We start from the raw sequence: 26,716 nt of genomic DNA on the forward strand, positions 1-26,716 counted from the left end.
TTTGTTTTGTTTACTCTTTATCTACTTTCGTTTTGAAACAGTTTTGACTTTGTGGAAAAAAATCAATTTGCTCATTTTTGTAAAAATATGCTCATTAAAATAAGTCGTGATTTTTGTATTAGTAAAAATGAGAAAAAAAATCAAACCATATTTCATCGAAATGTTTTAAATTGATTTCATTGATTGGTATAACCTCAAACATTTAAGTGACTATGCTTTACTTTCGTTTTATCTTATTGCTTGTGTTCCAGCCGTCCAGTGTTTTTGTGCTGCTATGGATGTGGATGATGATGAAAGTTTTGAAGATGGAGATTGGTATGTGTTTGATATGTAAAGGTTTGCGAAAAAACATCGAATTTAATTAATGTGTGACAAGATCAAAGGGTTAAAATGTGTCGTAATTAGGCCCAGGATGAGACATCTGATTGATGTTCTGAATGCAATAAATAATTTTATTAAAAAGAAGGGAACTTCCTCGATTTTTCTTCTTTTTCATGTTCAGAGTATGATAAATTGTCCCTATTATGAAAATTTCATCCCATATGAACAATAAAGGATATTTTGTTTTATCACTGAATGACATAGCAAAATATAATATATGGGAATGTAAAGGATCTAATTTAAATAAGACTGATCACTTTTTAAAAGAAGATAGGATATTGTTTAATTAGTTGATATTGCAGGGCTTTCCAAAGTTTATTGCAAACACAACCTGCTGGTCATATACATAATAAATTGGAGCTCATGGCTAAGATATCATTGATTTAACTTATTTTGTACTTATCTTTTAAGGGGGGACCTATGTCGTTCGACGTCAAAGCAGCGTTATGTGACGTCACAAAAGCGACGTTTGTTTTTTTCCCGCTGACTTTTGCAACTGTGATTATAGGCATAACATTGTTATTAATCAAAAACGTACACATTTTACAAAAAGAATTTTGTTTTCATCATTTAAAACAGTTTTATTTGATTTATGGAGTTTGTTAATATCAGAATTCTCTTCTTTTGGTTGATAATACATAGCAATTTAAATTGTGAAGAAATACCTCTATGATATGCTGATATAGAAATGCAAAAAAATATAAGAAAAAATTCAGCAAAATTTTAGGCCAAAAAATGTTTAATTTTATTTACCATTAATTGTATTTTCTGGATAAAACTAAGAAAAATAAAGAAATGTACTTGTACCTATATTTACTTATTGATTTATAGTGTATGTAGATTTTATTGTATAAAATTATTAGGTGTTGGTTGTTCATGGGAGGCAATGAAGAAAAAAAGAGTATATCTGTTTAAATTATTTCTTACCCGTTTTTTGCAAAATAGTTTTATATTCAGATGTTTGTCAGTGCTAACTTACCTTTTTTTTAGTGCAGAAAGGTCAATATTTATGACAAAAGAGTATGCAAATAAAAGAAAACGTTATATTTCTCGTTTATTTTATCATAAAGGTATACTTTTTTCCTTGTTAAAATAAAGAGAGGGGTCATTTCTTTCAAAAAATATGAATTACCACATTTTCACACAAAGACTTTTTAAGATATTACCTGTTATGCATGTCGGAATTGTAAAAAACCAAGAAAAACGGGGTGTTTACATTGTGCTCCTGTATAATTTTTCTTGCGAGATGAATTACAATGAATTTGCCTTCATTTTAAAGATACAAGTCATATAAATTAAATACATGTTGATTTCGAATGTGATTTGACATTTTTGGTTCTTTTTAGCGCATATTTGCAGTAGAACAATAACGTCTGAAAATAATCTATTTTTAGCATTTCACACTGTTTTTGCACGTGCTCCTGTGTAAAAATAAGCATATAAAGGTATTGTTTTTAATACCTAAAAATTAAGATCAAGTGGTCAGGAAAGAAATGTCAAAGTTTTGAAAATTTCACACAAAGACTTTTCGGACATAGGTCCCCCCTTAAGCAAAATGTTGATTACAAATAAATTAAATCAACTATCATCATGATGAGTTCGTCCTATCACTTTATGAGTTAGAATGATACGGAAATTTAAACTGTTAAAAATATTTCTTTGAATTGTTTGAAAATAGACATATGTGAATGTTTTTTGTTTTTTTTTAAATACAAATTAAGGGCTTCCTACAAGTTACAAAATAAAAAAACTTACCTTTCCAGTACTTTTGAAAAGTCGTACTCTTTCTCTAAAACAGCAATCTCGGCAAAATTTTTAATGGATAACGGTACACAGTGGGATACTAAACCCCTGTGGTTCAGAGTTGTAAAATTTATATGAAATGCTTAAAATGGCTATGAAATGCTTATAGCATATTAAACTGAAAAGTTTAAATTATTTAATTTAAATTACTCGGCATGTAAATCGACATCATCAAGAAAATAATTCTGCTAATATGAATATTTTGTTTTATCACTATTTTTGAATGACATCCGCGCAAAATTATTTTCGGTTGCTACTCTTGGAAAAATACCTTTGAAGCAAAACTGTAGTGAAAATACCCAAAATAATTAATTCAACGGATTTTCCCCGATGGTTTTAGTCCGATGTCAGAAATTCTTTTTTTAAAATATTATCTGTTGATTAATCAAAGCCGTAATCGGTTAATTACAAAGATTTTTTGATGAAATTTTTCTGAAAGAAAATTAAGATCACTGTCAAAGAGACGCATGAATATTGAAATGAATGGGTGGATCAAACAATTGTTTTTATACCTTAAATATGAGCACTTTCTTACAGATTTTTACTGAAAAATGCAACGTAATTTCATTGATTTTTTTTTGGAAATGCAGAGCTACTGACAGATGGAATCAACCAACGAATAGATGTATTTGCAACCAAAATATGCAAACTGTTCAATGTTTTTTTGAAGGACAGACAATCGTATTTTTATTGTTTGGAATATCCAATGGATATTAATAGCCAATATTACTTGGGCGTTGATACTATATTGAGGTCGAAAACACAAGACGCTAATATTTTTGTAAGGAAAAGTTTACCCTCTCCATATAATGGCATATAAATAAGATAAACACAAAACTGCAATTTGGGTTATATCATTTTATTCATAGACACATATGCTAACATTTTAAGCCCATATTTTTTCAGGTTCTATAAAGTTTGTGATAAATTAAAAAATAAAATCTAAATAGGTCGAAAATACAATACGCCAGGATACTAGAGTTATCTCTCTTAGATATTAGATAAACGAACCTTTTTGGAAGAAAAAAAGAACACATTTGTAAATATTTTCCTTTAATTCAAATTTTTAAAATATATATAATAAACTCACTACCTTTCATAAAAACCAAAGGATTTAAGTTTTAAAGGGGCATTTCGGTACAAGGGGCATTTTGTAATTTCCAGGGGCATTTCGGTCTATTATTTAGATATAATATTGATGGAACTCTTTATTTTCAAGAAAATTTCTGTCATGAAAGCCAATATTTCAATAAAAAGTAAGAAAATTTCTTAATTGTTGGTTTCATATACAAAATGGTAAGCAATGCAGTACTGATAAATATTGAGATTTATTAAAACATTAATTGAAATGTTTATAAAAGTATTCATTTATAAAGTGGATGGCATGCAAACATGCAACAATAGTTGAACTGGACCATGGTATCCAAAACAAGACAAGTTGAGACTTATCTGGGAAGAGGATGGAAACCAACTCCTCCAAGGCAGCTGTTCCCACTGCTGCTTTTTGCAGGGATCCATGTTTCTGCCTTATTGTGATTAGTATTGTTCTCATTTACTCTGCAGGTATAATCATCTTCTGGTCTACCAGCCATCTGGTGTGTTATATGAAATATTCAAACACTTGGACTGGACGGACCTATGTTCACTAGCCCAGACATGTACAAAGTTCAGAGACCTTATTTCAAAAGCCACAATATGGTATCTGGTAAATTTTACAATTAATAAAAGATTAAATGTTGTTTATGCTCAGAAGTACATATACTTGACAATATGTATAAAAATACAGAATTTTAATGTACAATTCAGGATGCAGATGAAGATGTTAGATTTAACAGATTGCCCTCTCCCTATGGCAGAGAGATTGCTGGATATTATAAAACGCTGTCCAAATGCAGGTACTGTGGTTTTGCTAGGGACATTTCAAAAACTTTTGCTGAATTGGTATTTCTGATGAAAAATGAGACATGTTTTAGATAGAAATAAGTTATTTCATCTGGAGAGTATGATAATTGTAAACTTAAAACTGTTACAAACTAAGTATTATATTTATTTATTTTTAGACTGTATCAAAGTTGGAGAATTAATATTAGAACATTCCACTTTGGACATTTTCCTCAAATCACTTTTTGATTGCTGCCAACATTTAAAAAAATTGCTAATCAATACATCATCTATAAACAATGAGAGTAGTAAGTGTTTGTTATTTTAATTTTTCTCTCACTGGTAGGAAAAAAATATTTAGCTATTTTTCATTTCATCAATGTTTATTTCATTTCACATAGTTTAACAAGAAAACTGACATTTCATTTCTGCTAAAGATAATTTATACATGTATGAATTAAAGATTGATAAAAAAAAAAAATAATGTAAATTTTGTTAATCTCTGGTTATATTAAAGCATTATAGAGTAAAAAAAAAAAGAAAGACATTGTCAAAAGTACCAGTAGAATAAAATCTCTCTTACAGTTGAAGTATTGCACAAGAAGGGAGATAACTTGGAGTTCCTGTCTGTAAATCTGTATGAAGAGTTCCTTGACAGTCAGCACCTGACACAAGTGATAGCCCTAGAAAACCTGAGAGAGCTTCATTTCCAACAGTAATGCTATTATTAGGAAAATAATAAAATATACCCTGAAGGGAGGATAGGTAAAAATGCCAGATTGATGTGCAAAAATCAGTAGAAATTGGGGGGTAAAAATGAAATACTTACATGTAGTACTATTTTGTACTCAATCTAATATAAACTGAGATCATCTAATATCCCCTGCAAACATGTGGGTTGAACATTCAGGAATCAGCCTGTCTGTTCACCCAAATCTTGTCAGTGGTAACCAATATTGGACACTATAATGTTGGACACTTAAAATACTATACATGTTCATAATTTGGTGTATTCAAAATTTAGTAATCACACAATACATGATATTGTATATTTTGATTTCTTTGTGGTATTCATTTAGCACCAAAGCTGCTGAAATATGAAGCCACTTTAGTACACATACAGTAATAATGTGAAATCACTTATTTTCATGGGGGGTTAATTTTCATGGTTTTCAAGGTATAAAGAGACCCTAAATTTATGTCCACCATGAAATGCAATTTTTCACATATAAGAAGTCAACCACAAAAAAACAGCAATTTGAGAAAAAACACAATTATAATTGGTAACACAATTTATTCATAGAACACAAATATTTGGTTTTAATTCATTATTTCTTGATATAGATGCAGATCAAACATTTTTGTTCCAAGAGTGGAGGACAACTCAACATATAACATTAAAAAGCTCATGTAAGTTTCTTGGATGACATTTTGATCTCTCAGTTTGATGTTTTCTTCAGGTGCATGCATGTGAGAGATTCTTTTTCTATATTTGACAATAATTTTTTAGGTATCTTAAGTATCTTATTGAATGCTAAGTCAGTTGGATGAACCAAATTTCAAGACTCATTATAATGTAATGTTTTGGATTATCAAAGGTCAAAACTTAATCAGCATTGTAAGTTAATTTCCTGTGAGAATGTTCATTAGTTTTCAGATTTATGAAATCTTTCTCATATAGTTTTCTTTATCATGTATTTGATCCTAATAATGGATAGTACTCTCTGGTTTTCAGTCTGAGTGATTCACTGCTGCTGGAAGAGAATGTCAGAGAAATATTACGTTCCTGTGTACATCTAGAACACCTAGATCTACAAAACTCCATCAGGGTGTTCCCATCAAGTAATTTACCTGTAAGTTACAAAGAATGTAAACATAAATTTCATGTAAGTTACAAAGAATTTAATACAACTTACCTGTAAATTACCGATTTGATTTCCTTAGATTATCCACAATACATATTTTTAAACACATTTTTGAGATTTTAGATTTTAATATAATAAATTTTTTTTAGCTCAAAACTCAGTGAGGGTGTTCCCTTCAAGTAATTTACCTGTAAGTTACAAATGTACCTGTGTACATCTAGAATACCTAGATCTACAAAACTCAGTGAGGGTGTTCCCTTCAAGTAATTTACCTGTAAGTTACAAAAGTACCTGTGTACATCTAGAATACCTAGATCTACAAAACTCAGTGAGGGTGTTCCCTTCAAGTAATTTACCTGTAAACTGGCACAAAGAACACCTAGGGTGAAGGGGTTCCCTTCAAGTAATTTACCTTTAAGTTACAAACATACCTGTGTACATCTAGAACACCTAGATCTACAAAACTCAGTCAGGATGTTCCCTCCAAGTAATTTACCTGTATGTTACAAAAGAAATTTAAACACAAATTACATGTAAATTACAAAAATCTTAGTTTACAGGTACATGAACCACTGGGCCAGGAAAGATGAAACTCATGTGGCGCGCTATTTCCTCGAAACCGGTCAAATTTTAGATAAAATCAAATTTTTTCCAATAAATATACAAGAATTTGATGCTCTCCGGTGATTATTGAAAAATATACAGCTTTTTTATTTTGATAAAACTTGCTTGGGGCCACCTTTTGGCACGTTTACATCACAAAGTTATCAAAATTAAAAATATATAGGCAAAAGATTTAAATCTTCTTCTCCAGAACCACTGAGGAACTAATATCCCAGTACAAAAGACATTATAGAAGAAAACTAACATGTCTTGAAATAGATATTCAATTTTAAAGTGTAGAAAATTCAAGTTTGTTTATAGAACTGCGACAAAGCTTAACCCGTTGAAATCTGGTTGTCACGTCGCTTACGTCAAGTGATTGCTCCGTGAATCCCATGACCTCATAGTAAAAATCGTTTTAAATTTTCAAGATTTTATTATAAGATTTTTTACATATAAACAAAATAGGAATTTGTTCAAAAGGTCATACTTCACAGTACACAATAGAACCGTAATTCAATGTGTGGAACTTTTCAGGAACGATGTAAATGACACAGAATTTAAATACAACTCACATGTAATTTAAAAAAGAATTTAGTTACCTTTACAACATCTTTAATAACAAAAAAAAAAGTAGATTATTGCTGGTTCAGTTATTCAAATTCCTTAATATCCACAATACATATTTAAAAACAAATTATTGAGATTTTAAGATATCAATATAATAACTTTTTTCTTAGAATTAAAATCGTCATCAAATTATGCATTCTTTTACAGGGAAGAAATGGATTGAACAAACTAAAGGTTTTGAATTTAGGACACAGTGGTAAGCTTAGAAATATATATACTTTATACATGGAAATTTTCACACCTGTTTTATTTTTGCCACTTAATTGCTGCTACATGTGTAGTGGGTAAATTTACAAGGGGACAAATTTAAAGAAAGTATAATTGTGCGTATGTAAAGTTCAAAACTATACAAAATTGTTGGCTTTGTTATGTGTAAAAAAAAAACCCCATGAGATGCAAATAATGTTTTATACAGAATCTATATGTAAAAAACAGGAGGTGGTAACTTACATGATAATGATAGGATTTTTGAAATCTATATTATACATTATACCTTACTACCGGTAATCTTTTCCTCTGAATATGTAAGAGAAAGGCTGCTCAAATATGCTAAGATTCGTAGAGTCTTTACCAAACAGATATATTTCAATTTAATATATGGTTCCAGAGTTTTAGTTTATGGTAGGGCAAAGGTCATTGTGATCATTATATTATTAGAAATTTTAAAAGATACTGTGATGGCACATAGTTCTTTTGTTAATTATAACCAACTATTCCTTCAATTTTTCAGGTTTACAAAGCCTTGAAATAGACTATCCTTTTCCATGCCTTGAGTGTTTGAATGTTGACATGTGCCAAAATTTAGAGTCTGTTAAAATGGCATCACCTCTTTGTAAGGGACATAATTATCAAAATGAAATGTTTGAAACTATTGTGTTTTAAGTTATTTAACTGTGCTGAATGGCTATTATAATATATCTCTTACTCATTTCCAACAGTACATCAATTTTCATGCAATTCCTGTGATGTCCTAGAAAGCCTAGAGTTATCCCCCTGCAGTATCAGTTCTATACATCTCACTTTAGAGTTACTTCAGTCTATGCAAATCAACAGTGTTTCTCTACAAGAAGTAGAAATCTCTTGTAACAAAAGGTAAAATTTCTCCAGGAAGTAGAAATATTGAATGAAATAGAATGAAAAAGTACAATATAAAAAATTTTTGTAGCAATTATTGAAAATATCTTATAACTTTTAGTGAAATTAACATATAGCAAAGCAATAAGTTATTGCTGGAAGAAAGTAAAAAACTACAAGTCAAAAAAGCAAAGTAATTAAGATTTGGAAAGGAAAATGCAGAAATTCTTTAGCCATTCTTTTTATACAGGTTGACTTGTGAAGCCTTGTTGGCAGCTATTCCACACAAGGATCAAATAAAAATACTGACTTTGAATCGCTGTGACGGAATATCAGCAGCAGATCTCAGTGAAATTCTGAAAGAAGTAAGGTATTAAGTTGGAATTCCTATACCGGGTAGTACAGAAAATTAAACCTAAGAACATTACCAAACTGCTTTCATAAAAAACTCTATCATTCTACCAAACGAATTATTTTGTTGTTTTAGTTCTATTGTGTTTTAAACTTACAAGTGCAGCATATATAAAAGCCTTGTCATAATTTTTTAAAATCCTCTTTTTTCAATCAGTGAGTAGTTATAATAAGTGAATTCCTCTAAATGATCTTTCTTTTTGCATGTTAGCTCCCTAATGTGAGAGAACTAGGGGTGGAAGTGGGAGAACCAAATAACCTTTCCGCACACTTCGCTTTTTAAGGTTAAATGCAAAGCCTTAAAATAGACTATCCTTTTCTCTGGATTGATTGTAAAATACTGGAAATTAATACATGGATATGTTTTAAAGAGGAACTTATGACTAAGACCAAAATTTAATAAGGCATATAGCTTTTTTAAACAATAATTTTGAAAATGGTACAATCATTTTTAGGTCACCTGAGTAATTCAGGTGACCTGAAATGTCGTGTGTTAACAAACATTTTGTTTGAAACCACTGAGCCAATTTCAAACAAATTTTTAACTGTGGTGAAGGGGCAAAAATTGTGAATTTTATATCCTTCTCATTTCCAGGGGACAAAACCATCAAAATTTTTGCAATCTTTAAAAATCCTTCGATGGACATCAAGCAGGCAAAGCATGAATGTAATGAGTTATCCCCCAAAGTTGTGAATTTCATGGCCCCATACACCTCACTATATAGAGTTATATAGTCTGAAAATGCAAAAATCTTCTTCTCTGCTCAAGGGTATTAAGTAAATTAACTAAATACATAGTTATGTTGTAACAAAAGGTAAAATTGTGAATTTTATGGCCCCAGGGTCAGGGGTTCTGGTGTTAAGTAGAAATATTGTGAAAATGCTTTTATTCTTTGAAAATCTTCTTCTAGGTATTAAATAAAATAAAAGCACAATATAGAACCTTTTTGTTTTTGTAGGGTCAGGGGTTCTGGTGTTAGGGCAAGTTTTCATTATATTAAAATGCATTATTCTTTGAAAATGTTTCTTGCTGTGAAATAAACACAGTACATAGTTATGAAAAGTTATTGCCATGTCCAAAATTGGAATTTTATGGCCCCAGGATCAGGGGTTCTAGTATTAAGGCGGGGCTCTATTAATTATATAGTGAAAATGCATTAATTCTTTGAAATTCTTTTCCTTTACTCCTGCGTTTTATGCCAATGATCCAAGTATATATATTTATGATGAAGAAAGGTGTATCTAGCAAAATGATTATTTTTTATGCCCCTTTGGTCTGGGGGGGGGGGGGGGTAGGGGTTACATAGTCTGAAAATATATTAATGCTTTGAAATCTGCTCTTTAGTATTAATCAACCATTTTATGATAAAATTTGCAAAAGTTTGTTGGCAGCTATTCCACACAACTGGTTATAAAGTGGAAGTGCATTTTCTCTTTGTTACTCTGATCTATCTGGGTATTAAGTGATAGGGATGTCAATTTATCAGCAGCTGATCTCGAATAGTGAAATTCTGAACGAAGTAAGTTTAATTTTTTTTTTTTATCATTTTCAATTTGTCTCTTATAGTTTACAAGATAAACGCTATCACCATTATACAATGAATTTCTGAATTGTAAACATGTTTTAGTAAAAAAAAATCAATATGTATCCAATGTATTGGAAACAAATTATATATTAGCTTGCAGGATATCAAATCTATTAAACTTTAAACTTACAAGTGTATCATATATGTAAGCCGTGTCCGTCATAATTTTTTGTAAACAATTAAATCTTTTCTTCAATCATTGAGGATAAGATTTAATGAAATTTTGTGCAAACAATCAATTATTGTATGAAATTAATTCAGAAAAAGAAAACACGGTTTAATCATGTTCTTTCAATTTATATGTATTTGATTTTGTTAGTTTTTTAATTAATACTTTTTCTGAATAGTTGTATCACGTATAGTTTGAATTTACAAAACTAAAAATTGCCATCTCCAATTTAAAAGTGGAACCAGGTAGACAATCATTAACAAACATGTTTGATTTTTTTTTCCAATCCGTTTTTTATTTTTTTTGGTCATTTTTTGCGGAAAACTTAAGAAAGATTCATTTAAAGACTTATATATGTAACCTTTCATGATACATCATGTTTGATGTTACAGTTAAAAAAATTATTTGATGCAACACATTTTTCATCATCCTTAAATGTTTTTCAAATGAAAAAAAGGAAATTCAACTTTAAAGGATTATGAAAAATGCTGCACATTTATTTCAACATGTTCAAAAATTCTTTTGTGTATAGTGACTTTTACTTGCCAGGGCTGCCTCATTTTGTCCAGTCTCCCCCTGACTGCCCCATCCCTGTTTTGGGTACAGTGACCTTTTGACCTGTATTTGACAGGGCTGCCTCATTCTGTCCAGTCTCCCCCTGACTGCCCCATCCCTGTTTTGGGTACAGTGACCTTTTGACCTGTATTTGACAGGGCTGCCTCATTCTGTCCAGTCTCCCCCTGACTGCCCCCTCCCTGCTTTGTGTATAGTGACCTTTTGACCTTTATTTGACAGGGCTGCTTCATTCTGTCCAGTCTCCCCCTGACTGCCCCCTCCCTGTTTTGGGTACAGTGACCTTTTGACCTTTATTTTACAGGTCTGCCTCATTCTGTCCAGTCTCCCTGTGAGTGCCCCCTCCCTGCTGTCTCTACACCTCCATGACTGCAGAGATTTCCAGGAGGCTGAGCTGTTTGATGGATTAATGTTTGGAAAAAGAGTAAGTGTTTGTCATAGATAAAAGGTTTCAAAACTTTAACACATGCACTGTACTTAGATATGGGAAGAAAATAAAACAGATTAAATCCATTGAGTTTTACATGAAATAAAGTGTTATAAAATTAAAAGGTAAATAGGTAAATATAATTTTAGCTTTTCTCTTTTGTGTTTAATGGAAATAAAACTATATTGCTTCAAAAATCAAATTATGTGTCACTCATTGCATCAAAGTTTGGTTAGAAACTCTTCTAGGATGATATTAATGCATTTCTGTTGTTTATTTTTCCAGATACAGAGAGTGAGAGGAATGGAATGTCAGTGGAATCAGGGAGTGGATCCAGCTATTTTTACAGATCACAGTGGTGTGGAGAATTTACAAGAGCTGTATCTGACTGACATGAAGGGCATCAAAGGAACTGTTCTGTCGTCAGTCATCAACAACTTTAGGTCCCTATCAAAACTCGTCCTTAAACGATGCAATTTTCTCTCCCAGTAAGTTATTAAATAAAATATTTGTTTATTGACTGTTTCAAAGAAAGTGACTCTCATCAGCCACGTACCACAAATCACTTGACTCGACACTAATCTAGTGTTTCGGCCGTGTGATATATATGAGATTTAAAATTTTGATAGTATATTAATTAGCTGCAAATCCGCCATCATCAGGAGTCTATTTGCACATCTGTTATACAGATTATTAAATTAGTTAGGAGAGGAGCATATCACTCAGATTTTTAATGTGTTTAATGACACAATACATGTAGGTTATTCTTGGAGGATTGTATTGCAATTCTTATATTTCTTAGAATATGCTGGTGTTTTAATAATTTTATACATCTGTTTTATTAGCGAATATCGCATACAGAATGGGGTTTCTGACTTAGATCCCATCAAATATTCAGTTACTTCTTTATATATTTGCGAATTCACAATATATTAAATCTGAGTAAATAATTTTGGTCTGCAAAAACGAAACTGTTTGTCTGAGGTTGTTAGGTAGAGGGCAGGGGCTTGCTGGTTTGAGGATTTAAGATTCCAGTCATTAAATTTTTTTTTATTATAACACCTTTACTTGCTTCCATTTTTGCCATACAGGTGTAAAAGTTTTGATGTTAATTTTATATATTTGAATTTTCAAATTTAACTTTTTCAATTCTGTATCAATTTTTTTAACTGCTCAGTAAAAACAAAGGAAATATGTAAAGAATTTTATTTTTGTAGAGGTTTTATATACATCGTATCTGTATTATGTGTTAAGTTTAAAAAATCCATGCTATGTCTCTGCTTTTTTTCAGACTGTCTGTAACAAACAGTACCAGTTTAGAAGTCCTCTGTATAGAAAGCTGTCCGAAATTCACCTCTCTAGATATTTGTGATTCCCCAAAACTTGATATTCTTCATGTTAAAGTGAGTTCTGGAGTTGTAAAAAGAAGTTAATCAGCTTGATAAACAATTAGTCAGAATTTCCCCATTTCAAAGTAAAGTGTTTAACAATGTGACAATACTACATGATTTTATTTTTAGTACTGCAGTATGATGGAGCAGTGTTTTGTGATAGCCAATCAGTTGACTGATGTTGATTTCACCGGGACCAACTTCTCCCACTTTAAGCTGTCCTCCTCTGTACTGATAGATGTACAGTTACAGGGAGTGTGTACCAGAGAGGATAACACATTAAATCTGAGGTAAAAGGCCTAACCTCAAAGACATATAATTGTAAACTGTAGAACAACAAACCTATGTCCTAATCAAATAAAGTAAAACTTGTATAATCCGGCCAGTATTGGTAAATTAGCCAGACTAGACAACATACTGGATTAGGCAACATATAAAACAATTCAATATTCTAAGAGGGAATTCATTTTTAGCTCTACTGGTCAGAGACCAGAAGAGCTTATGCAATAGTAATGCGTCCGTCGTCCGTCCTTCCGTCTGTCTGTAAACAATTTTTCAAAATGCTACTCCTCCTACAGTTTTGGTCTGATTTTCAATATAACTTGGCACACAAGTAGACTACACTAAGATACACAAATCTATATATCGGTTTTTGATTTCGATGAATGGTGTTGCCATCTGTAAACAATTTTTCCAAATGCTACTCCTACAGTTTTGGTGTGATTTCAATATATCTGGCAAACAAGAAGACCACACTAAGATACATAATTCTGTGCATTGGTTTTTGTTATTATTCTATTTATTGCTTTTGTAAAGTTTTAAGTCCCAACTGCTACTTTTCTCTTTCTTTATTATAAGTACAAACCAGTAGAGCTACAGTCTCGACAAAGACTTCTGGTTTATATTGTGTTAGACAAGATTTCAGAATACACAACATCTGGATAAACAAGTTTCACTGTATCTTTAATATGCAAGACATTTTAAAGAGATTCAGTATCTGATGAATGTGTTTTACGTTAAGCATTGTAATCAACACTGGTGTTTTTATATTTGGATGCCAGCTGTCCAGCCCTGAGATCTGTGAACATTCAGAAGTGTGACATGTTGTCAGATGATACAATGGCAAATGTTTTCTGTCGCTGTCCTAAGCTGACCTCGCTTACAGTTTTGGGAACTCACCAGCTAAAGTAAGTCATGGAAGAAATATTAGGAAATTTTACAAAATCTATTGACTAGAGTGAAAGAAAAGTCAAGCAGAGAAAATCCATCTTTTTATCAGTTTAAAACAAGGGAAGATAACTCTGTAAGGATAGTTCAAGGTTTTTAAACTGTATAAGATTTACATATCTGTTTTACATAAATTCAATTTCATTGAATCCGAAGAGGCTATAAGAGGTGGTATATTTTCAATCAGTTTGATGTTAAAAAGTTTGAAATAATTTAATGAAACAAATGAGGCATTGAATCAGTGCTTTTCCAGGAATTTACAAGTACCTGAAACTTTAGAAGTTCTTAGCATGACTGGACTAAGGAGGTTACAGAATGTCCAAGTTACTCAACCAACTAGAATACACCATCTTACATTAAACAATCTACCAAAGGTAGCAACCATACATTTATATTCTACAAATGATAAAAATCACTGAATTTTACACTGAAAAAATATTCACGTTTTTATAACATGCTGATAAAATGTTGAAATAATGAAAATATTTTTTCTAAGTTTACACCAGCTTTAAGAAGGGAACTTTTAAAAGAGTGTGAAGGATCCTTAGAAATTCTGGAGGTTCGGGCCATCCCAGGGGAGATAAATTTGTCAGTAGAGCTGTCCCAGTTACAATCACTAACGCTAGACCAGGGGATTCACCTCTCCACTCTGTGTAAGCTGGTCTTCATTGTAATCAGTATCAACTCTAACACCTCAATGACCGAAAGTCATTTTGTTTGTTATAGTCATATGATGCTTATATTTGTCTTTTTTACAGGTATCAAGTGTCCAAAGCTATCTTCTCTTCGAGTGCAAGTAAGTCCTGTCAGTGCAACAATAAACACGTTTTGAAATAATTATGCAAAACGAATTTGAGATTTTGATGACTATATAAAATGATTATTAGTAATAGTACATGTATGAATCATCTTTTTCTTATTTTGAAGGGCTGTCCTAAATTGTCTCATCTTGAGATAGAAATAGAAAAGCTGTCCCAGATTCAAATTCACCACAGTGCAAGACTTCAGGCTCTCCGTCATATGTCAATAAAAATCCCCACTATCAGGCGCTTATCCACTGTACTAGCTCATGTAAGTTAGCTTATCCACTGTACTAGCTCATGTAAGTTAGCTTATCCACTGTACTAGCTCATGTAAGTTAGCTTATCCACTGTACTAGCTCATGTAAGTTAGCTTATCCACTGTACTAGCTCATGTAAATTAGCTTTTCCACTGTACTAGCTAGCTTAACAAGTATACTAGCTTATATAAGTCAGCTTATCAACTGTACTAGCTCATGTAGGTCAGCTTATCCACTGTACTAGCTCATGTAAGTCAGCTAAGAAACTGAACTAGCTCATACTAGTCAGCTTATATACTGTCCCAGCTCATGTAAGTAAGCTTATCCACTGTACTGGCTCGTACGTTAACTTCGAAACTGAACTTGCTCATGTAAGTCAGCTTATCCACTGAACTAGCTCATGTAAGTCAGCTTATCAACTGTCGTAGGTCATACAAGTCAGCTTATCAACTGTCCTAGCAAATAAATGTCAAACTATCCATCACATGTCAAAATTTTAAATCATGACTGTCAGACACTTATCAGCTTTAGTAACTCAGTTTAATTATAAATTCAAAGCATTGGGCACCTTTCAACTTATTAACTTATTAGCCAGCTTATCAATTGTACACTGTACTATTAAGCAAGTGTATGAACTGAGTTAGCTTATGTAAGTCGGCTGGTAAATGTAAAAAACCCAGAAATTTCATTGTGCAGGAGGTGGAGTCTATGTTAATGAGAAGAAATTCATTTTTTTTCAGTATACCCCAAATTTACAGTCACTGACTCTTGAGGGAAGTAAAACTTCTAAAGGTATGTAAACATATTGTTTTTTAATTAATTATTAATCAATCAATAGTAGTATATTTTACTGCCTAAATACTTCCTAAATGTCAGAGAAATACCTTGTAAATGGAGCATGGTTTATTTGCAGAGGAGATTGTGAAACTAGGCAGATTACTGTGCTGCTTAGAAAAACTTATTTTAAAGAACTGTGTCGAAGAGAATTTTTGTGGTGAAAGGTTTAATCCTTTATTTCTTGGACGAAGGAATAATATTCCATTGAATGTGTTAAGGACTTGATAGTGTGGACTGCTTTTATGTTCTGTGATATGAAATTCATCATTTGGATAATTAATATAAACATACATGAAACAAACATTTGTTTGGGAAAGAAATGTCCAATTTTGTTTTGCATTTTTGCCTAAAAGGAAATGGAAGTATACTGGATGTTATAAACACATTGCTGCTTTCTTATATTCAACTCTCTTCAGATGATGAAAATGTTACACCATCAAGTTTCAAGGAAAAAAACATACTATTTTTAAGTAGAGTACATGTATATGCAATAAAATAATTATAAATGCGCAATGACAGTTATTGTTATAAGGGAAAATATGCTCAGAAAATATATTTTTCTCCCTGTTATGTTTACTTCCTGAAAAGAAACAAGCAAATCACTTGTTTTAAAATAATAAAAAGATTTACTCAGAACAGAAATAGTATTTTGTCTGTTACACATAAGACTCATATATCTCCATGGACACACTTTCTGACATGGAGGGTAGATCAGTCAGACGTAGGGGTGATGTGGGGGCGTAACGCTTGGTGTGTCCATTTATTGTGTACGTGATGAAGACGACTTTGAACTGTACACCATGGGTCACATCAATAGAGGCTGGGTCATACTCAACCTATTAATGTCAATTCCATAATACTATGTCTGATGTTTTTGCAGAGCAGATAATTTCTCTCTTCTCGAATAATGAAAAACTGAAATCTTGAAATCAGAAGTAGACTATATTTTCATATTTTCGTGAGGTCAAATTTTTGAGGTTTGAGAAAAATATATTAGATTTTGGGGATTTGATTTTCGTGTTTGGAATAAATTAAGTAAGTAATGCATATAAATTTGTAAATTTTGTGGTGTTCATTAATTCATTGGTCTTTCCCTGCCTCGAAAACAACGAAAATAAACCCCGCACGAAAATTAGTGATTTCACAGTTTTCTGTGTAAAATTCATGTTTGGCCCACCTTTTGTATTATGGTTGAATTCACAGCAGAAGAGTAGATATCTTTCATGTGGTCAATTTCAGTGAGGATAGCATTATGGCGAGACATGAACTCAGATCCGCACACTATCAAATTAAAAAAAGTTTTATTATATTGGCACAATGAAATTTTCATGTATTTATACTTTAAACTTTTGTAATACTTTTGTAATCCTGAATTTACTTCAACATTGAAATGAAGATAGTTTAGATTAAGCGATTTATAAATACGGATAACATGCAAATCAGGATAAAGTGGCAACATAAAGAAAACGTGAAAAGAGTGTTGTCTCAATAGGAGAGAAAAAAATTCTTGGAGGGACTTGAAACAAACTGAACATAACTTTCCTCAATGTGTGCGTGTTTGTGTTTGGAAATTACCTACCATAGGCGTTTGCAATAATTTTCACTGTATGTGTGTTTGCTAATGTTTCAGATCTATTTACCGTTTGTAATAATTGCCTCTGTGTGTATCTTTGTGTGTGAGAGCTACCTACCGTTTGTAACAATTTCGTCCGAGTTCTTGCTGTTAATCTTGTCACAACTGGGACAGGCCGACCTCTTCCTTCCAAAAATATCTAGTAATTAACGACAATGATTAATTTAATTATATCATAGGAAACTGTAATTTCTCTTCCAAAATTGTTACTCAGAATTCACTTTAGCTCACAAAATTTCCATTTTACAATTTTAACAATTAAATTGATGCAGAAAATCAGCTGCATATGTGCATTTATTTTGTTTTGTAATTGTATTGTGCTAAGAATGAACAATACTAATAGAAAACCCCGTCTTTTAGATGAAATAAATATGTGGCGATAACAAACAGTATTCGAGCTCAAAAGTCCATTAAACATTACAAAATATGAGCAGGGAACACATGGACCTCCAAAACATCAAACTTTAGGTAGGATCAGGTGCTATGGAGGAGTGAGTATCCTCTGCCGACCGGTCAGAACTGTTGTTCCTATCTCCTTGACATGATCGGGAAATAACGGAAAAATCCATGGACAACTCAGCGTGTAAATAATGTTTGAACAGTTAGTATGAAAAAATTCAGTCATCGATTGACTTAATGAAACATTGTATTTGCTGAAAACGTCATTGTATCGACCATAGAATGTACGAATTGATGACTTTGTATGAGGCTGCTGAAATTTTTTTGTCAGCAACTTTTTTGTCATTTACTTACTGGTACCTCTTTTCAAATATTGTGAATTAAATTGTTCATACGTTGAGCATGCTCTTCCGGATCGAATCAACTGAGATATATACACTCCGTAAGCAGTTGACAGAGGTATATTGCTTCATAAGTAAGGGAAGTTGACGATAGAAAAGTTAAAAACATCACGTTTATCATAAAGCTTTTTTGTTAGATGACCATTAACTTTCTTTTTCTTGTAAAAGATTCAAATATGAAACAGATGTGTCAGACAGTGTGAATGGAAATAGCTATTGTTAATTGACAATACGTCGTCGATATATCTTAATGTAGAGGCCACGGCAAGTGTTTTCTTTTGGTGGAAAAGATTTTGAACAAATCCTGCTTCATATCAGTACAAAAATAGATCTGCTAACAACGGGGCGCAATTGGTACTAATGGGAATTCCAATAGATTGTTGGAAGATCTGGTCTCCAAAAACCACATAGAAATTGTCAATCAGAAACTCGAAGATCTTTTAATCAACTTCAGAGTACTTGTGTGTACAATTAGAATGTTTTTAACAAAGTAATTTTGCAAATGACCATGGACAAGTTAAGTAAATGTACGACTTTCATTTTTATTGAAAAAGCAGCAGTCAATGATATCAAAAAGCCTGGACTTTAATTTATCGTGGGGAATAGTTGCGTATAATGTTGAAAAGTCGTAAGTTTTTAAGCTGTTGATTTTTGTAAAATTTTGTGATTTCAAATGGTCCAAAAGTTCCTTGGAATTTTTAAGCATCCACATCTGATTTACACTACTTCTAGTACTTCTACGTATACTGAACATACTCTTGAATTAAAGTTTCTCCTTCACTACTGTCACCGTAATATCTTAGTGAAGAGTAAAGAAGGAGGCTCGATGGAATATTTACTGGGACCCGCAATGTATCTATGTCTGTAAGGATATTTTATGAAGTTTCGGTTTCGAATAAAGATAAGGTAGTTCAAGTTCATTTTGGTTGTTTGGAATATTAAATATATTCAAAACTGACATGATTTTTAAGAATTTCCTCCGTAGAAAGGGATCTATGAGTATAAGTTGGATTATCACTTGTAGAATTGAATCCAAGTTCCTCTAAAATACATTTTCTATAACGAGACTTACAGACGAAGACTGTGTTGTTACCTGCTTTGTAAGCAGGGACCAGTACGTACTGATCATGTAATCTAACTAATTCTTTTTTCACTTCTCTATCATTGAATACAGAAGGAAAGATGGTTTTTTTTTTTATATTGCCCCTTAGTCGCTTAATGTGCGATGAAATCATTTCTTGATGAAGGCAAGGAAATCATCAGGTTTGCCAAATGATATTTTCCCCACTAAATTGCGAAAGAGGCCTCGATATTATCATTAATAAGAACGTTCAACATTAGAGGAGACCGATCTGAAGTTATTGATGATTTGTTAAAGACAATAATAATTTATTGGAGAGAATAATTTATCTGCTCTTTGCGATAACCGTGGTAGAATTTAGTATAACTGTACAAGTATATGACGGTCGTCCGCGTTGTGCAGTGGTTAGAGTCGCGAATTAAGGAGTTGATCCTTATGTCGCGGGTTCTAATCCCACTGTGGGATATGGATACCGGTCCTTCGGATAAGACGGTATTAACCGAGGTCCCGTGTCGCAGTAAGTGCTGGCATGAAAAAAATCCTTCACTGCTCAATGGCCCTGAGCGCTGGACATAGAACAAAATTTGCAGCTCTCCACCGGTGGTGGCGTCTCCATATGAGTGAAAAATTATCAAGAGGGACATTAAACAATATACAGTCAATCAATCAATCAATCGTATATGACCGTTCATAGTCTAGTCAAGATAAAACTGAAACCGAAACTCACCATGAAAACAAAGAAATGGATATATTAAAAACTATTTTGTAGAGTGTTATATTTATGAGAACTAATGCATTGCGATATTTAGATTTTGTGACGTAATGTATCCCTAGAATAAGTAAAAAACGTTGTCTTTAAAGTAGGTTTCTTTCTCTTTCTCCTTTTTCGTACTTACGCCCGATATGATGTCCAATACTGCTTATCCCACTAGATATAGAATGTACTGCGTCCTTGGCTCCACTAGCGATACCATTGGCAACATCCGTGGCACCACTAGCGATGTTGTTCAGTAAATCTTGAGCCCCACTTACTAACCCAGAACCGATATTCTGGAGGCTTCCCCCGATTTGGTCTGTGAACAGGTGCCCTAGATCCCCCACAGCCCCTTTCAAGGAAGATCCGATGTCAGACGTTAGTGACGTGAGTTTGTCACCAAGCTGTTTAAGACCACTTACTGATGTAGAAAAGGCATCCTTCGCACCTCCTTTTATAAATGATACCAAGAAACAATTCTGTTAGTCAAAGTTTGTAAGGGAAAAACCTGAAGTTTACGTAGTAGGCAAGCAAAATTAAAGTTCATAGAAAGTTAATATTTTTAAGAACATGATACATTGACTACAATAAATGTTTTACGATTCCAGATTCATTGAAGAATAAATTACATATATTTGTTAATTGGTGTAGGATAAGGAGATAACGAACAGTATTCAATATCAAAATCCATAAAACAATACAAAACAGGAGCAGAGCAAAGACGGACCTCTAAAACATCAGGCCTGGCGACCATAAAAGTTAGACGACTAGCTCACTTTTGATCTCGGTCTCACCTTTCCAATATATATTCCTTAGAGAAAAAGTGAGACTAAGATCAAAAGTGAGGTCGTCTAAGTTTTATGGCCCCTAGGCCTGAGGTGGGATCAGGTGCCATGGAAGAGTGAGCATCCCCTGCCGACCGGTCACACCCGCCGTGTGCTCCTTTTTATGATCGGGAAATACGGAAAAATCCGTCAATTCAGTGTATAAATAATGTACTAACAATAAGTATGGAAAACGTCAGTCAGCATTTGACTCAATGATAAATTGTATTAGCTGACAAGGTCATTTTATCGAGCAAAGAAATTACGAAATGATGACTTTAAACAAGACTGATATTCTTGTTTCATCAACTTGTCTGTCAAAAACGTACCTCGTTATACCCCCCCTCCCCGCTTGAAAAGCGGGAGGGTATATTGTAATCGGTATGTCCGTCCATCTGTCTGTACGTCCGTCCGTCTGTCTGTTATGCTTGGGTACCCATCTCTTATCCGCAACTCCTCTTATACCGCTGAATTAAATTTGATGAGACTTTCACAGAATCTTTGTAATATAATGCTATTGTACACCTCCTATTTTACTTCTTGATCGGACACATATTTTGGGTTTTCCAGAGCGAAATATTGACACTGCCATTTTTTTTATACGTCCTATACCACTGGACAAAATTTAATGATACTTTCACAGATTCCTCTTTACATGATGTCATCGTGTACCTCCTATTTTACTTCTTGATCTGACACTTATTTCGGGTCTCCAAGAGCAAAACAGGGACTTTGTCATTATAATCATATGGGAGGCGGGGTATCTTTTAGTGAGCTCATTGCTCTCAGTACCTGTAGTTTTAGAAACTGTTCATATGTAGAGCATGCTCTTGCGTATCGAATCAACTAAGATATGTAAACACCGTATGAGGGTATATTGCAGAAAAGTTAAAGTCATCACGTTTATCATAGAACTTGGTTGTTAGATTACCATTAGCGCCCTTTTCAAGTAAAATACCGGTATCCATGTATGAAGCAGATATGTCAGACTCTGTGGTATCTTTTATCTCAAGCTCCCCAGGATATATCGTATCGGCATAGGTATGAAAATTACCATTGTTAATTGACAATACGTCGTCGATATACTAAGTATCTAAATGTTGAGTTGAAGGCCACGGCAAGTATTTTCTTCTTTTCGCGGATATGATGTTGCATAAATTCTGCTTCAAATGAATGCAAAAATAGGTCTGCTAATAACGGTGCGCGATTGGTACCCATTGGAATTCCAATAGATTGTTGGAAGACCTGGTCACCAAAAACCACATAGATGCTGTCAATCAGAAACTCAAGCATCTTTTTGATGTGTGCAGTCAGACTGTGTTTTAACAAAATAATTTTGCAAATGACCGATAACCAGGAAAGTCAATTTACGAGTTCCATTTTTATTGAAAAAGCAGTTGTCAATGGTATCAAAAAGCCTGGACATTAATTTATCGTGGGGAATGTTTGTGTATAAAGTTGAAAAGTCGTAAGATTTTCTTTAATAATGTTCACAACATTTTTTTTTAATTTGAGCAAAATGCATGTAGATATGGTTTAATCAAAAACCTATTTAACTTACCAAGCAGAGTTTTGCCTGCATTTTCTGCTACACTGCCTATATCGTGAACCAGCTTTGTTGTTTTCTTGCCTAGTAATTTAATGGCGGGGCTTGACGTCACCGTGCTGGCTACGAAATCCAAAAGTTTTCCAGCCGAGAGGGAGGGTTCTAGAATCACAGGCAACACCACATCTAGGGGATTACTAACTCGGTGATTGTCGGGGGTGTGACTAAGTAAATGTAAACGGCATTTAGAATTCATTATAAAGAAATCTAGATTGTTAGAATTGCTTAGTTAAAAGGAAATTGCTTTTGAAATCAAAATAGTTTAATGAAAAAAATCCTTATGAAGAAAAGAAGTACTGCCGCATCAGTGTGACCTAAAATAAAAAAGAAAACAGTCTTCATCAATTGTAGAACTGTTAATTTAATAATATTACCATATTTTATTGTTTATAATTGACAAAAAATTACTAGATGTTTAGAAATAACCCACCTTTTTAAATTGTAACACGCATTTGAATATAAACCGAGGCTGTTGCGAACAGCTTGAATTGTTAATGTTTCTGTCACTGATAATTAATAAGAAATGTATTATTTATTTCATAACAATATTATCTCTTGATAATAGCATAAATTATGTTTAAAGAATACTCGGTATTAGTTTTGAGAACGGTTTGATATATGCATCGCAACAACCCTAATTCATATCGCAAAATGACCACATCATCTTTGGCAGCATCCTTTTCCCTCCAAAACGTACTGTGCTCTGAAATACACACAGGGATCAATTAAAGAATAAAGAATAGGTAATTTCAGAATTTGATGTGTTCTTTAAGTAACAGTTGAAATCTTACCCTTCGCATGATCTGCAGTTGTCTGCGGTGTGATTCACTAGACTTGCGCAGTCGTACTGCATTTGGCTCTGGGCTGTGATGGAGTCATTGACACGATCCACAACCATAAACACCAGGTTCTGGCGAACCAGCTTATCAAATTCTACAACAAAGATGGTTAAATTAATAATTAAGGTAAATGTCTAGAATTTCATACAGAATATATAAATACTCGTCGTTATCTTCACGTATTTCATTTGATCCTCTAGACATTGCAGATTTAATCAGTTCATTAATAGATCACCTTAGTCTCTCTGGTGACTTATTACCTTTTTTGGTCTTTCGTATTTTTTGTCGTCAAAAATGTATCTCATCTGCTTCTTTAACATCTTTTTAGCTACTTTAAACAGTTTTAGAACATAGTATGGTAAAGGGGAACAAAACTACTGTAATTCTTTGATATTCAATTTTTAAGAAACCTCGACTTAATGGATAGGTTCAACTCAAATATTTATTCAATTCAGTCTTCCAAAATTTTAAAATAATAGAAATTTCGAAAATTGTACGATCATGGCAACGTGGATGAACCATTTACCAAAATGAGGGAACTGATTTCTGTAGCTTTAAGGTTCTCGCGCCATTTTCAGGTTAATTTGATTGTTTTGATACATGGCATATGATCCCACCTCTGAGGTTTTAGAGGTCAGTGTTTGCTCTGCTTCATAAGTATTGTTTAATGAACTACATGTATTGTCGTTTTGAGCTTGAATACTGTTCGTTTTCTCCATAAATTTCATACATTTCCACATGTCTAAATGGAGAACCTTTCTCAGAAAAAAATATGAAGATAGCAAAATTTTAGAATGTATATTTTGTGATTTTTTTAAAGAATCGGGCTGCAATATAGAGCCATATGTTGATCACATTTAGCACTCATTGATATTCAGCAGACAAAATTCAATCATTTCGATAACACAGGGAGAGTTTCAAGTCTCTATACCAAGAGTTCGCGTTCTAGAAAGTTTACTTTATCATATGATGCCTAACTGGCGATACCGTTTCTACCATATTCAGTTAAGCATTAGAGTCCTCTCGTTAAACTAGATAGTTTGAAATCTTAATAATGTTTTTGTGCCGTTAATTAAATTAGACTGTATGAATTTTTGTGCAGTTAATTTAAATATGCAGCAAATGCTTCAAAAATACAGAAAAATTGTGCTCTCACCTTGTAACGAATATGCATCAAGCTCTGTCAATGCGGCTTGGCATGAAATGCCGGCTAGAAGAAATTCAAAAACGACCAACAGATGTTTAGACATGGTGAACAAACAGGTTCTCCAACTGTTGGTCAAGATAAAGGCTGAAATACCTTATCTACCATGACGTACTAAGGCGTAAGTATGAACTGTTAAACGGTTTTGTCTTATACATGTTATTAGAATATATTTAATGTTTTTAATGATTTAATTCATTTTTGAATTTTAGTATAGGAATAAATTTTGCAGTTGTTGCAGAAAAAATACAAAGTAGGATGTGACTGAAATGGTTACCAAAGTTTTGCATAGACATAAAATAATAGATAGGGTGGGGCTACAATATATGATCAAATTTTTATACAGGAATATTGAGGGAAAAGAATATGCTGGTGAACCAGAAAGGTCGTGGTTACTCAGGTGAGCGCGGTGGCTCATGGACCTCTTGTTTGAATCTTTCTTTTATACTGGAGAACAAGAACAATAAACATCCATTAAATATTGAAGGGTTATTGAAAAGGGAAAAATTTCCTCTTCCGTATGTTTGAATAATGTTTTAATTTAATTTCGTAGTATGTCAGATAAGTACAATATTATAGACGATTTAATTTTGGACATGTGACAAAATGTTAAACATCACGAACAAAATTAGTGACAATGTTCACACATTGGAGATTCTGAAAAACAAATTTATTTCATTTCATTCAGATAAAAATAACACAGAATGCCATGATAACACATAATAAAATATAACTATAAGCTTATTGGTAGGAGACATTATGCTACATGGCCCCCAGGGGTTAGGATGTGGCCACAATGAGGAATCAAAGTTATGCATAAGAATTATCAGGTTTGGTTTGACTATTAAATTGATAGCCATAATTTTATAAAAAATATATATTTTTTCTTTTTAGCTCACCTGAGCCGAAGACTTAAGTGAGCTTTTCTGATCAAAATGTGTCCGTTGTCTGTCGTCGTCGTTGTAAACTTTTCACATTTCCATCTTCTTCTCAAGAACCAACGCACCACTTGCAACCAAACTTGCCACAAAATATTCTTGTGTAATTCAAGTTTGTTCAAATGAAGGGCCAAGCCCTCTTCCAAGGGGAGATACTTATGAATTAATGAAAAATTAATAGCATCTTTTAAAAGTCTTATCTATTGGGCCAGGAAAGATGAAATTCAGTGGAAGCATCCTCAGGTAGTGTAGATTCAAGTTTGTTAAAATCATGACCCACAAGGATAGGGTGGGCCACGATGGCTGATCAAGTTTTACGTTGGAATACGTAGGAAAAATCTTTTAAAAATCTTCTCAAGATAATCAAAGCCATGCATGGTGATATTAAAATATGGAAACATCCCCAGTTAGCGTTAATTCAAGTTTGTTCATATCATGTCTGCTGGGGGTAGGGTAGGACCATAATGGGCAATCAAGGCTTTACATACAAATATATATGAAAGATCTTTTGAAAATCTTCTCAAGAACAGCAAAGCCATGGCTTGATTGGTTATATTCATATGGAAGCATACTCAGGTAGTGTAGTAGTTTCAAGATTGTTCAAATCAGAATTCTTTGGGGGGGGGGGGTAGCGTGGGAACACAATGTGGTACTACAGTATCAATTTTTACGTAGGAATATATACTAAAATATCTTTAAAAATTTTCTGGAGAACATCAAATCCATGATTAGTATTTTTTTTTATATGGAATTAATGGAAGCATCCTCAGGTGGTTTAGATTCAGATTTGTTCAAATTATGACCCCCAGGGGTTAGGATGTGGCCACAATGAGGAATCAAAGTTATGCATAAGAATTTCCCGGTATAGGAAAAAATCTTCCCCAGAACAGAAAAGTGTTGTATAGTCCAGTTGACTTGTAAGCATATGCAATTAATGAAAATTTAAATCTATTCAAATACTAGTAATGTCGCGGGGGGAGGGGGTCACCATGGGAGATCAAGTAATATTTTGGAAAAATCTTCAAAAATCTTTTCAAGTAAGGCAAAGTTATACATGTATGCTTTATTGATGTAGTGGCATTCTCAAGTAATAGAAAATTCAAATCTCCCCTTCCCCCA

The 26,716-nt window shown here is 32.9% G+C and overlaps 2 protein-coding genes across 2 annotated transcripts; one reads left to right on the top strand and one right to left on the bottom strand.

The window, feature by feature from the left end:
• Positions 1–98: 98 nt before the first annotated feature.
• On the top strand, positions 99–16,527 carry LOC134269772 (uncharacterized). Its single transcript, XM_062751985.1, has 24 exons — positions 99–315; positions 3,748–3,882; positions 3,991–4,079; positions 4,245–4,373; positions 4,651–4,780; positions 5,410–5,475; positions 5,801–5,918; positions 7,311–7,359; positions 7,894–7,995; positions 8,102–8,255; positions 8,488–8,602; positions 8,860–8,913; positions 11,035–11,085; positions 11,230–11,400; positions 11,689–11,891; positions 12,695–12,806; positions 12,924–13,084; positions 13,856–13,981; positions 14,275–14,395; positions 14,518–14,674; positions 14,780–14,817; positions 14,949–15,092; positions 15,822–15,873; positions 15,995–16,527. The coding sequence occupies exons 1-24, from the start codon at positions 275–277 to the stop codon at positions 16,141–16,143; spliced, it is 2,667 nt and encodes an 888-aa protein (XP_062607969.1). The 5' UTR covers positions 99–274; the 3' UTR covers positions 16,144–16,527.
• LOC134269751 (uncharacterized) lies at positions 16,522–24,752 on the bottom strand. Its single transcript, XM_062751955.1, has 8 exons — positions 24,612–24,752; positions 23,408–23,549; positions 23,314–23,319; positions 22,572–22,780; positions 20,329–20,637; positions 17,610–17,690; positions 17,096–17,199; positions 16,522–16,754 (listed from the first exon to the last, which is right to left on the bottom strand). The coding sequence occupies exons 1-8, from the start codon at positions 24,703–24,705 to the stop codon at positions 16,575–16,577; spliced, it is 1,125 nt and encodes a 374-aa protein (XP_062607939.1). The 5' UTR covers positions 24,706–24,752; the 3' UTR covers positions 16,522–16,574.
• Between the last annotated feature and the right edge of the window lie 1,964 nt (positions 24,753–26,716).

The sequence above is a fragment of the Saccostrea cucullata genome, unplaced genomic scaffold, assembly GCF_032062105.1.
Source record: "Saccostrea cucullata isolate Sc308-1 unplaced genomic scaffold, CSIRO_AGI_Scuc_v1 ctg382, whole genome shotgun sequence".
NCBI lineage: Eukaryota > Metazoa > Mollusca > Bivalvia > Ostreida > Ostreidae > Saccostrea > Saccostrea cuccullata.

What these genes read in the sequence shown, in the direction of transcription:
- LOC134269772 (XM_062751985.1), top strand. Translation starts at nt 275, where the DNA reads ATGGATGTGGATGATGATGAAAGTTTTGAAGATGGAGATTG. An exon ending in AGAGAGCTTCATTTCCAACA is followed by an intron (nt 4,781 to 5,409) that starts GTAATGCTATTA and finishes TTCTTGATATAG; the next exon opens with ATGCAGATCAAACATTTTTG. An exon ending in GAGAACCAAATAACCTTTCC is followed by an intron (nt 8,914 to 11,034) that starts GCACACTTCGCT and finishes TGTATTTGACAG; the next exon opens with GGCTGCCTCATTCTGTCCAG.
- LOC134269751 (XM_062751955.1), bottom strand. Translation starts at nt 24,705, where the DNA reads ATGTCTAAACATCTGTTGGTCGTTTTTGAATTTCTTCTAGCCGGCATT. An exon ending in TGATGCATATTCGTTACAAG is followed by an intron (nt 23,550 to 24,611) that starts GTGAGAGCACAA and finishes TCTTTGTTGTAG; the next exon opens with AATTTGATAAGCTGGTTCGC. An exon ending in TGCAGGCAAAACTCTGCTTG is followed by an intron (nt 20,638 to 22,571) that starts GTAAGTTAAATA and finishes CATTTATAAAAG; the next exon opens with GAGGTGCGAAGGATGCCTTT.